Source organism: Astyanax mexicanus, chromosome 18, assembly GCF_023375975.1.
Source record: "Astyanax mexicanus isolate ESR-SI-001 chromosome 18, AstMex3_surface, whole genome shotgun sequence".
NCBI classification, from domain to species: Eukaryota; Metazoa; Chordata; class Actinopteri; order Characiformes; family Acestrorhamphidae; genus Astyanax; species Astyanax mexicanus.
Window position 1 is genome coordinate 44,366,335 of NC_064425.1, and position 13,044 is coordinate 44,379,378.

Here is a 13,044-nt window from a genome sequence, read left to right on the forward strand (position 1 = left end):
TTCAAATAAAATATGTGTAATTAAAATATATATTGTTTATTAGTACAGTGATACAGAATACTGAATGTACCTTTTGGCCGAATAAATGGTACAAATTTGTACTTATTGCTGTTAGGAAAGACTTTGTACTTCAGAGGGAATAATACATCTGACCCTGTAAAGATCAATATTGTACTTTTGAGGGTACAATAATGAAGAGTGTACCCTTGAGTACAAAAAAGTACTCATATCGTACCTCTGTTTTTTAGAGTGTATATATATTTTAATTGCAGATTTTTCATGTGAAAGCCAGACAATTTTGGATCATCATGTTCTTGACACATATTCAGTTGATGATAATGTTTATAATCTGTATAATCTTTACTGCTTCGAAAATACCCTCCATACACAGGCTGTAAATTGAGTACCTCTATCTGAGAGGATCTCCTCTGGTAGGCCATGACTGTGAAGAATATGATCAAATACCACCTAAGCTGTCTAAAATGATGTAGGCAAAAAGGAGGAAAATTAATAAACTCAATCTACAATATTGCAGATTCAATATTGAGTGATCTGTGATGAAATCTACAGAAATATGGGACCAGGGTTTTTGAGGTACAGGTAAGGGCATTAATGTACTGGTAGAGACAGTTTTAGGAGTTTAACATTGAGTACATAAAAAAAAAAGCATGATGCTACAAATAATTGGCATCTCCGTGGTGATGCTCATAAAAGGCGTGGACCTGTTTTTCTCTGTAAAGCAGCTTTTTGTGACAACCTTTGTTGTAAAAAAGTGCTATATAAATAGAATTGAATAGAATTGAATAGAATTGAATCTTAGCTGGTTGGCTGGTGTCCCATTTGGCACTGAAGTGCAGTGAAACTAATATTGATTACATCTCGTTTTTCAATAACATGACATAGGCTTTCTAAGTTCAGCTGTGATTTATAAAAAACAAATATAACATATATAAAACTACCACAAGACATACACTAAACAAAAATATAAACACAACACTTTTGGTTTTGCTCCCATTTTTTCCTGAGCTGAACTCAAAGATCTAAAACTTTTCCTATGTTCATAAAATACATTTCTCTCTTAAATTATGTTACAATTGGGTCTAAATCTGTGTTAGTCAGAAAGTCTCCTTTGCTGAGATACTACTTTAACATTTCAAATGCATTCATTAAGTTCATTAAGTTCTGATACGATTGATAGAACAAACTGTTAAAATACAATATATGAAGTTGTTGCTGTTCCATTTATGTTACATCAAGATTTTAATCTTAAAATATTAACAGTCATGTTCCCATAGTAAGAAAAACATGAATTCAGTGCTCACTGAATTAAATTCTAAAATGGGCATACGTTTTCAGAAGTGAATCTGGTCTCTTATGGCTTTTTATGACATCACACAAAAGAGAAAAAACTATTGAAGCACCTCTATTTTTAAAAGTGAAAATTGGGGAAATTTAAAACAGGGAACTCTTAGAGAAACCTTTCAATGGATATGAAGAAAGAAAAAAGAAGTTACTGTCAGCTTGCAAGGAGACAAACTTAGAAAAGTGAAATAAAGCAGGTCTTCATGTTTATTGAAAAATGTTTTACATAATTATATAATGTACATAAATATAATTATTTGTTTTCCATTTGTTTTCCATTGTGAAAGACAGATCTAACAGAAAAATAAGCCAGAATAATAACACAATCTTTTTACATCTAGTAATAATATAAAGACACTCATGTGATTACTTTGAAATAAATAGTAGCCCACACAGATCAAGTATTTAAATATGTTAAATATACATAAATATATGTTTTATAGCATAAACCTATGAGGGATGAACTATTCGATGAAAAAACTTTAAAGCTTTAGTCCTGATTTCTTTTGTTTTCAAGCCATATATGATTGGATTCAATGTGGGAGGCAAAATCATAGCTGCTACTCCACTGAATTTTCTTAAATGGGGAGAAATATCGGCTAACCTGTAGGAAGTGATGGTGAAAAGGCCTAAACACTCAAAAATCAGAAACACTATTAAGTGTGTGGCGCAGGTTTGGAGAGCTTTGCTTCGCATGTCCGAGCTTTTATTTCTAAAACAAGCTATAAGGATCTGTATGTATGTAAAACCGATTAATCCTACGTTTACGACTTGAGTAACTGCTACAGTCATCAGTCCGTAGATGTTATTAATGGAGGTGTTGGCACAGACCAGCTGGAGCAGGGAAGGGTTATCACAGTAAGTGTGAGTCAGTAGTGATCTGCACCGCGGTAAACGCAGTAAAAGTATAAAGAGAACGGCTATCATAAATATATTAGACAGCCAAACTAAAGAGATGATTTTCATTACATTTGAATTATTCATAATTGTATTATATCTCATAGGTCGACATATAGCCACATATCTGTCATACGCCATAGCAGTTAAAATAAAAACAGCACCGGTTGCATAAATATGAATAAAGAAAGCTTGAGTTACACATGTTGAAAAGTGGATGGTTCTGGTATCCCACAGGAGTTCCTTGATAATGTGTGGAAACAGAGCTGTAGAACCGATAAGATCATTAATAGGCAGGTTTAACAGAAGAATATACATCGGCTCATGAAGGCTCTTATTCATAATGATGGTGGTTAAAAGCACAAGGTTGCAGAAAACAATGAGAACATATCCTAGAATAGCAAATATGGCTGCAGGGATGGCGGCTTCAGAAGACAAATTAAAACCTTGCAATGTCAAAGTGGAAGAGGATTCAATAGAAATGTTCATATTTCAGAGAAACAAGATGGTTATCATTCCAGTAGAAATTAAATATAAATGAATATACAGAATATAGAAATAATACAGTTTACATTGAACCAGCACCAAAACAACAAAGTGAATTTTCCTAATTTGTAGAAATAATAAGAAAGAAAACAAGTGCACGAATAGATACAAATGCACAATTAGTTAGTTAATTAATTAATTTGCTATTACAGCAAAAATAAGATCCAAATATCTTTAAACATCATAAAACAAGTGCATAACTTTCACATTTGCCAAGGAAAACAAAAACTCACCCTCTAAACCTACACTTCTAAAATCTGGTTTAATATCTGCCATTATAGTCTGTAGTATTCGACCCGTTCGAGCAGCATGCTCTCAAAGAGTAAAACACACAAGTCTTACTAAATTCTTCACCGCTCACCGCCTGCATTTATACTATTCAGAGTACCGGTTGTGCAGCAAGGGACTAATATGTGTATGTATTTCCTCAGGAGAAGTTGGAACATACAGTGGCAAAAATAAGTAGGTGAACCCTAAGCTTAGGGGAATTTCATGTATTTCTGCATAGATTTGTCATAAAATGTGTCTAATGTCTCAACTTCATCCAAATCAAGGGTATTGACAAGTATAATGTTCCTTAAAATAATAACACAAAAATATGACCTTGCGGGCCTTTATAGAACATAATCATTCAATAATCATATCAGTAGAAAGTGTTGAAAACACTTGGCACCCTACATTAGCGATCTATATCTATCTATAATGAATCGGGCAATTGTGAATAATGCAGTTGGATTTAGGGTGTGTTGGTGTGTCCTTGGTATCATAAGGGGGCAAAAAATTAAGCCTTTCACAGCTTTAAGTACGCAAAAAGCATGAACTAATTATTTTAATGAATCATGGGAGTGGTTGATTTTGGGCGTAACATGAAATAAACCAATCAGTGAGTCACTTTCTCATCATTCCCTTTAAGAGCCGGGTGAGCTCTGACTTTGGCATGTTCATATCTTAACAACATGGTGCTTTTGTGCGTCTCAGCAGAGGATACTGACTTGCTCGGAAAGGAAACGGCAATGTTATTTTATTCTTTATTCTGTTTTAGGAGAGTAACCCGATTGGGTGAAGGCGAGTGGCTGACAGTGACATCATTTCCCGTTGTTTTTTGGGAAATGGAGTCCAGGAGTGTGGAAGGAGCATGGCGACGTGACAGTGACTAACACAAGTTGAAACCACAGCCTTAAAAATATAGAAACCTGCAGGTGAGGCTAGTTGGAAATAATTGCCCCTGGGAACTCTGGGATTTGGAGTCCCAGTAAGGAAAAGTTTCTCCCTGCTGCCCCTACAGCTGGCAACTGGAAGTGGAAGTTGAACCCTTACACTTGTGCCACTAAGCTATATAGCTTATCGTGCCATAACTCTGTATAAACTAGACCTATGGCCTAAACTCTACCTGGTCCAGACTCATAGTGCTTCTGCCCAAACTTGAAGGCTTCTGTGACGACCTATTTTTCATGAAGAAAACGAGAAGAAAACTAGATAAAAATAAATACTTGACAACAAAAAATATGACGATTTTTTTTTTCCCTTTTTGTCAAATAATAAAAACTAAACAAAAATGTGAAAGACTGGCGAATGAGGGAAGTACTTGTGATCGGAACAAAGCCTCTTCACACAGCGTCCTTATGACCGGTGTTGTGACGAATTCAGCACCCCCTTTTCCCCAATTTTCCTGGCTGGGGTGTTGAATTTGGCACAACACTGGTCCACCCGGTGTTTCATTAGACATCTGTCAAAATAATAACTGGTTATAACACCCATATAATAATAATAATGGCTGCTCTGTGCTGGTATGCAAAGAAGGACTGCAGTCTGTACTTATAGAACTACAAAGCACTACTATGTGAACTGTGGAGCTGATATGATGGACATTAAGTGGAGTAACAAGGAGGTGGTCATAATATTCTGACTGCACTGTGTGTATGGAGTCATGCAACAAGCTCGCCTTATTCAAATAAACCAAATAAAAGTCATTTTTCTCATTCAAACTTAAAGTAAAGTGGCACGAATAAATATTTTAACTGATAATATCTTTAATCTACAACTGTGTGTATTGTTTCAGTTATTTTCCTAGGCCTCAGCTCATGTTGTAACACATTTAATTTAGAACCTGCCGTACAAAAAATCAGCTAGACGTCATCCTATGTTTTAGGGTCATTGAAAATCCTTTGTGTGTAAGTAATTTGCATAGTCTTTACAGGCCTTGAATACAGATATAATCTGACATGCGGTGCTCATTTAACCAGACCAAGGGGTGTCTTTCAGAGCTGTGACTTTTCTAGACTTTGTACAGCAACATTTGCTTTTTTTTTGAAAGAATAGATAGAAAGATATTAAGATTTGACATGCAACTATAATCAATACTGGGAAAGAACTGTTTTTTTTTTCAAATTTCTAATTTATATATTTTTAAAAAATCAGTTTTTTGAAAATGGAAGTGCAATTTTTAAACAATACTTTTTCATTCAATCTTAAAATTGACAAATTTGATATCCCTGCAGAAGCTGTATACCCTGTTTTCTTCATTGGAGTTTTTATGTATGTGTTTTCTGTTTTGAGCAATGGAACAATGCTAGCTCTGATTGTGACCCAGCGAAGCCTCCATAAGCCAATGTTTTATATATTTTTCAGCCTTCCTCTGACAGATCTAGTAGGAATTACATGTTCTCTTCCCAGATTGCTTGTGGATATCATTACTCAGACCAACAATATTTATTACCCAACTTGTGTATTGCAAGGATTTTTGATACATTTGTATGGAGGCAGTATATGTCTTAATATGATGGCTATGTCATTTGACCGATATATAGCCATATGCAAGCCACTCAGGTATAACTCTATTATGTCACCTTTAATTGTGAGCTGTATTATAGCTCTGGTTTGGGGTCTTGACATTGCCTTAATCCTTGTCTTGTTTGCCCTTCAGGCTAGATTACCAAAATGCAAGACATTTATTGCAAATGTTTATTGCAATAATCCTTCCTTACTCCAACTCACATGTGGGGGAGATTCTACTGTGAACAATGTATACGGTTTATTTATAACAGGATTTCTACAGATAGGTAGTGTTTCTGTTCAGTTATTGTCCTATGTCCAAATTCTCATCACCTGCATTTCCCGTTCACAACCAGATGCTAGAATTAAGGCTATTAATACCTGTTTAGCACAGATTATAACATACTTTATCTTTGTAACAGTCAGTGCCTTCAATATTATCTCATATCGATTGGAAAATGCATCTTCTAATACACAAAAAATTTGCAGCATAGTAATGTTCACATTCCTTCCAGTTGTAAATCCAGTTATATATGGAATAAAAACAAGGGACATCAGAAATGCATTGTTTGTGGTGGTGAAAAAGCACAAGGTCACATGTTCATAAATGTCACATTATCTCTACAAAGTCAATTCTATGGGATCCCGACTTGTTTTATTATTTTAATGTGGAAAACAACATATACAACTGTTGTGCATTTAATATTTTACTGATTTACTGTTAAATAATACAAAATGGTTATAAAATGTGAATTGTACTACAATAACTGATCATTCTAGGCAAGTAACTAATGAAGTACTCTTTTAAATGTATGTATTTTTATATTGTGTATTTTGTATACTGTGTTCCTTGTGTGTTTCAAGCAATATACAATGACTTTAGCCCTTTACACACTGTCTTTTTAAATTGAGGGGAAACTATGCAAATCCCTCCCAATTGTTCTTTTAACACCTGCTCAAAATAGCTTATTTGGCTCTTGTCCATTTTTTTATGTGCTGCAGTACTGAAATCTACAGATGGTGTATACGGATGTGTATTAATAAATAAAATTAAGTTAAACAGACAAAACATGAAATATGCTGTGTTCAAACCATCTGAAATGAAGTAAAAGTATTGCTTGAAAGTGCTTGAATTTTACCTTTTAAAAGGTGTATGAGTCCCCATGCATGTCCACCCCACAGTTCATGTTGCCTGCCTCACTTTCACATTGCCGTAATTGTAGTCCATTGTTTTATAAACCACCTGAGTTGTAATCTTTTCCTACTTGGCTGAGTACTAGATTACTTGCCTGGGTTATAATCCTATTTAAAAAAAGTCTAATTATTTGTTCCATATTCAGATTTCTAAGCATTTAGGTTCTATTCCAAATATATCTGGTAGCTTAGCAGGTCTCAGACATCTGTGCAGTACACAGGAGGTTTGTAGTTTTTAATTATAGAATAAATATATGTTCTTGTATGATCAGTGAAGCTGTTAAGATGGACGCTAGGTGGAGTCACATTAATACATTAATAGTTATGGTCCAAGCTCTCAGTATTCAAGTAAGCCAAGTATTCAAATAAAATTATCCTAACTCATAATTCTTAGTTTGTGTGTATAGTTTTAGTTATATACATATATTTCAGTTAATGCTAAAATGCTAATGATATTAAATTTTGTTTGTGCACAGAACCTTGCCAATAAAAAAGTCTTACAATACTAATATCAGAAAAGCTAATATCAGATAAGCTCGACATCATCCTATGTTCCCTACGTTCAATCCTTTGTGTGTTTGTAAGTAATTTGCATAGTCTTGTGAGAGCTAGAATACAGATATAAATAAGAGCACTGCTCCTCTATCCAAGACTCATAGAGCTTTCAGATCTATAACTTTTATAGCCTTTTATTCTGAGTTACATTTTTAAGCTGAATTGTATTTAAAATATATTTGAAAGAATAAGTTAAGCGTAAGATATTTAGATTGAACATGCAACCATAATCAAAACTGGGAAATAAGAAGAAGATACATTATTTTTATGATTTAAAATGATTTTTTAATTTTTTTCTATTTTTTAAAATAATGGAAGTGCAATTTTCAAACAATACTTTTTCATTCAACCTGCAAATTGACAAATTAGATATTCCCCCAGAAGCTATATACCCTGCCTTTTTCATTGGAGTTTTTATGTACTTGTTTTCTGTTTTGAGCAATGGAACAATGCTAGCTCTGATTGTGACCCAGCGAAGCCTCCATAAGCCAATGTTTTATATATTTTTCAGCCTTCCTCTGACAGATCTAGTAGGAATTACATGTTTTCTTCCCAGATTGCTTGTGGATATCATTACTCAGACCAACAATATTTATTACCCAACTTGTGTATTGCAAGGATTTTTGATACATTTGTATGGAGGCAGTATATGTCTTAATATGATGGCTATGTCATTTGACCGATATATAGCCATATGCAAGCCTCTTAGATATAACTCTATTATGTCACCTTTAATTGTGAGCTGTATTATAGCTCTGGTTTGGGGTCTTGACACTGTCTTGATTGTTGTCTTGTTTGCCCTTCAGGCCAAACTACCAAGATGCAAGACGTTTATTGCAAATGTTTATTGCAGTAATAATACTTTACTCAAACTCGCATGTGGGGGAGATTCTACTGTGAACAATGTATACGGTTTATTTATAACAGGATTTCTACAGATAGGTAGTGTTTCTGTTCAGTTATTGTCTTATGTCCAAATTCTCATCACCTGCATTTCCCGTTCACAACCAGATGCTAGAATTAAGGCTATTAATACCTGTTTAGCACAGATTATTACATACTTTTTCTATGAAACAGTCACTGCCTTCACTATCCTCTCATACAGATTTGAAAACACAGCTTCTATTGCACAAAAGGTTTGTGGCATGATCATGTTCACTTTCCTTCCTGTTGTAAATCCAATTATATATGGAATGAAAACAAGGGATATTAGAAATGCATTCTTTGTGGTGTTAAAAAAGCACAAGGTCACATCTACATAAATGTAACATTCTATTCTATATTCTAATGTAGAAAATAACATAGACCATTTTAATGTTTTTACTGATTATTTTACTGAATGATAGAATGATAGAAAGATGAATTGCATTAAGTAACTCGTCTTTCTAAGCAAATAACTAGTCAAGTACAAATGCAAGTTTCAAATGCATGTTGTAATTTATATTTCGTTCTGTTTATATGTTTGAAGCAATATAAAATGTATTTTGCCCTTTACATGCAAATCCCTTCCAATTGTTATATAATCACCTGTTTGAAATCTTATAATTGTTTAGATTTTGTTTTACCTTATAAGTATCATGAATAAATCTGATCTGCCCCTTTTTTCAGTTTTTTTTAATGTGATGCCATCCTGAAATGGAGCTATGGATGTATATTAACAAATTAAATTAAGTTAAACACACAGAAGATGTGTTAATACTGCCTGAAATGAAGTTAAACTTGCAATACATTGCATTACCATTACTGTACCCAAAGGCCAAGTTCTGCCTGTACATAAGTTAACCTTGGCGTCTGTAGAGAGAAGTTAAAATCATTCTTAATTTCTTATATTTTGTCTTATAATGACAACATTATAGCAGAACACTATCGATAGCTTGCATATAAATGTATTATTTTACATTATTTAACATAATATATGTGTTTATAGGTGTCATAGTTTCTTTTTAGCTCTGCACTTCAGCCCATTATGCTAATAACTCAAAGTGACTAACTTAAAGTGAGAAATGAGTGTAAACTGAATGGGCTGCCAATGGTGGGGAATAGCAAACGTCATTAAATGGATCAGATGTGCTCTTACAATATGAACTTCATAGTAATTTGTATTTAATACAATTTTTAATACAACAGTTGTAGCTAACTGCAGTATATTTAGTAGTGACCATTACATAACATGGAACCAGCACAGTGGTCTGATTTGGACCAGGTAAAGGCCTCCATTAACAACAGGGGGCAGCTATTGGAAGATATGACCAAGCCTTGTCCAATTGAAAGGTCTTTAAGAGGGATTAAATCCCTACTGAGTTGCATGGACCCTCCCAGACAATATTCCCTGGACAATCCCAGTTTTCATGCATCTTGCACACTGCTTTTGGATAACTTTATGCTGCTTTACTCCTGGTGCAAAAAAAAAAATCAAGCAGTTCAGGTTGGTTTCATGGCTTGTGATCATCCATCTTCCTCTTGATTATATTCCAGAGGTTTTCAATTTGGTCAAATCAAATAAACTCATCATTTTTAAGTGGGATCTTATTTTTTTTATATCTTTTCCCTCAGGATAGGCCCTTGCCTGGGCCGCCTGAGTTTGGGAGTCATTGTCTTCCAGTACATGGCAGTAGTCCTGCACCAGACCTTTGATAAAACTGCCTGTGAAGGAGAGACAGGGCCCTGCCCTCTCGATCTCCAACAAGGGAGGGGGTCAGCTGCAGATTAAAAATGTCAAATTCATGCCATTCCAGTGATCCTTTGACATGACCATTGAGCTCCTTCAAAGCACGAGTTTTCCAAGATGCCAGCTATTTTCCTGTCTCGTCCTGAGAAATAATAATAATAATAAATTTTATTTGTATTGCACTTAACATTTCAAAGAAATCTCAAAGTGCTGCAGCGAATATAAAATCAGAAACAAACTTTTAGGAACAAGTGGGTAAAAACAACAAAAAATTCACAAATCAGAGACAAATAATCTTTTAAAAGACTCCACGCTCTGTGGCGCCCTCAGGGAGTCTGGGAGAGCTTCCGATACTTTCTACCCCTCATAACTTAACAGGCTTTGAGGCCCTGAAGCAGACATCCATCTTCATCTCATCACAACAAATAGGCCATTATGAGTATTTTATCATACCTTTTGGTTTAATGAAGGCGCCGGCCATCTTTATGCTGCTTATTCACAGACGTATTTTGGGGGGGGGGGGGGGGGCGGGGGGGGTTGTGGGGGACACTTTTGGTCCCCAGCAGTTTTTACAGTTAAAAACCAATGTCACGCAATAAATCCTTTGTGTGTAAGTAATTTGCATAGTCTTGGGAGGGTTTGAATGCAGACATAAATCTGCCATGCGCTGCTCCGTTATCAGACTAAGGGGTATCTTTCAGATCTGTATCTTGTATAGATTTGTTTAGCAACATAATGAACTGAAACTAACTGAAATTACATGTTAAAGCTAAACTAGACTTTTTATACTTTTATAGTCAAAGATTTGGAGGAATATGTCAAGCGTCAAGACATTTAGATATAGATTTAACATGCAACTATAATCAGAAGAAAATTTCATTCTATTTTCATATTTTCATACTATGAAATGATTTTTTAAATATTTATCTTTTTAAAAAAATGGAAGTGCAATTTTCAAACAGCACTTTTTCATTCAATCTTCAAATTGACAAATTTGATATCCCCACAGAAGCTATATACCCTGTTTTCTTCATTGGAGTTTTTATGTATGTGTTTTCTGTTTTGAGCAATGGAACAATTCTAGCTCTGATTGTGACCCAGCGAAGCCTCCATAAGCCAATGTTTTATATATTTTTCAGCCTTCCTCTGACAGATCTAGTAGGAATTACATGTTCTCTTCCCAGATTGCTTGTGGATATCATTACTCAGACCAACAATATTTATTACCCAACTTGTGTATTGCAAGCATTTTTGCTGCATTTGTATGGAACCAGTGTGCTTCTTTCTATGACAGCCATGGCATTTGATCGATATATAGCCATATGCAAGCCTCTTAGATATAACTCTATTATGACACCTTTAACTGTGGGCTGTATTATAGGTATAGTCTGGGGTCTTGCCACTGCCTTAATCCTTGTCTTGTTTGCCCTTCAGGCCAGACTACCAAAATGCAAGACGTTTATTGCAAATGTTTATTGCAGTAATAATACTTTACTCAAACTCGCATGTGGGGGAGATTCTACTGTGAACAATGTATATGGTTTATTCATAACAGGATTCGTTCAGGCAATTAGTGTTTCTGTTCAGTTATTGTCCTATGTCCAAATTCTCATCACCTGCATTTTCCATTCACAACCAGATGCTAGAATTAAGGCTATTAATACATGTTTAGCTCAAATTATAACATTATGTATCTTTGAAATAGCCACTACCTTCACAATACTTTCATATCGATTTGAAAACGCATCTCCTAATGCACAGAAAATTTGTGGCATAATGATTTTCACTTTCCTACCAGTTGTAAATCCAATTGTTTATGGAATGAAAACAAGGGATATTAGAAATGCATTCTTTGTGGTGTTGAAAAAGCACAAGGTCACATCTACATAAATGTCACACTCATTCTATAAAGTCGAGTTTGAGTTTATGTGAATATGAACCTTTTTGTATGTATAAATAATGCATTGTTTGTAAAATAATATATGTATTCTACTGATAGATGAGTAGAAATGTTTCACATGTATTATATTATGTTCCTTATGTGTTTAAAGCAATAAAAATATTGTTTAAAAATACTTTACACACTGAAATTCTGATCAATTTATTCAATTGTTTCATAACATTATGCACTGCAGTCAAATCATTGTTTATATATTTTAATATAAATGATTTGTCTCTTACCAGCTTACGCACTGTCAGAAATGAAGCAAAAGTCAATGTTTATTTAATCAAAAGTAATTTTTACTTACTTTATTCTTACTGTCCCTAAAGGCCACTTCTTGTAAAGGCCACGTATATGCTTTTATAATGCTGTTCTTATAAACAGAACCTGTTTTTTTATGTTTATTGGTTTCTTTCTTTTCTCTCTCTTTTCTTTATCGTCTGAACCTAGACTATTTTATTACAGTGTTTTGTTTATGTTTCTGTATTTCTGTGCTCACAGTGTTTGGGCAAATATAAAAAAAATACATAATAATAAACATGAACCTTTTTTCTGATACAGGATCAAGGATCCTAAAAATTCATAGAAGGTAACCCGAGCATCTTTAGAAATGAAATGAAATCATATTTTATTTCTGATGTTTTTGTTTCTGATGAGTAATGATGGGATACAGTGGTATGCAAAAGTATTCATACCCCTTAAACATTTTCACCTTACAACCACAAACTTATATATTGTATTTTATTGAGATTTTAATTGATAGACCATCAAAAGTCGCACATCATTGTGAAGTGGAATGAAAATGATGCATGATTTTTCAAATTTTAATATAATAGAAAAATGCAAAAGTATTCAGCCCTCTATAAACCTTTCACTGCACTTACAGCTGCAAGTATTTTGAGCTTTGTGCATCTAGAGTTCATCTACTTAACCATTTAACAATGTTTTCTTCTGTAAGAAGTACTATTATTTGTGACCCTCGTTGTAAAGTGTTACCCATACTTTTTCACTACTTTTGAGATTGAATACCTGCAATAATTACATTTTGACCTGCTTCAGAAAGTCCTGTTGTATTGGCAATACTATGTGTGCATTTGCACTTTTGTGT

The 13,044-nt window shown here is 34.2% G+C and overlaps 4 protein-coding genes across 4 annotated transcripts; 3 read left to right on the forward strand and 1 right to left on the reverse strand.

Moving 5' to 3' along the window:
• Positions 1–1,724: 1,724 nt before the first annotated feature.
• LOC103041934 (olfactory receptor 52E4-like) lies at positions 1,725–3,128 on the reverse strand. The gene has a single exon (XM_007240802.4). It carries the CDS (start codon positions 2,746–2,748, stop codon positions 1,813–1,815), a length of 936 nt encoding a protein of 311 aa, XP_007240864.3. The 5' UTR covers positions 2,749–3,128; the 3' UTR covers positions 1,725–1,812.
• A 2,083-nt stretch (positions 3,129–5,211) lies between these two features.
• LOC103043478 (olfactory receptor 52J3-like) lies at positions 5,212–6,184 on the forward strand. Its single transcript, XM_015603525.3, has one exon. The coding sequence runs from the start codon at positions 5,234–5,236 to the stop codon at positions 6,182–6,184; it is 951 nt and encodes a 316-aa protein (XP_015459011.3). The 5' UTR covers positions 5,212–5,233.
• A 1,243-nt stretch (positions 6,185–7,427) lies between these two features.
• On the forward strand, positions 7,428–9,012 carry LOC103042245 (olfactory receptor 151-like). The gene has a single exon (XM_015603527.3). It carries the CDS (start codon positions 7,638–7,640, stop codon positions 8,586–8,588), a length of 951 nt encoding a protein of 316 aa, XP_015459013.3. The 5' UTR covers positions 7,428–7,637; the 3' UTR covers positions 8,589–9,012.
• Positions 9,013–10,730: 1,718 nt separating this feature from the next.
• LOC103041942 (olfactory receptor 51G2-like) lies at positions 10,731–12,679 on the forward strand. Its single transcript, XM_007243437.4, has one exon. The coding sequence runs from the start codon at positions 10,934–10,936 to the stop codon at positions 11,882–11,884; it is 951 nt and encodes a 316-aa protein (XP_007243499.3). The 5' UTR covers positions 10,731–10,933; the 3' UTR covers positions 11,885–12,679.
• Positions 12,680–13,044: the final 365 nt, after the last annotated feature.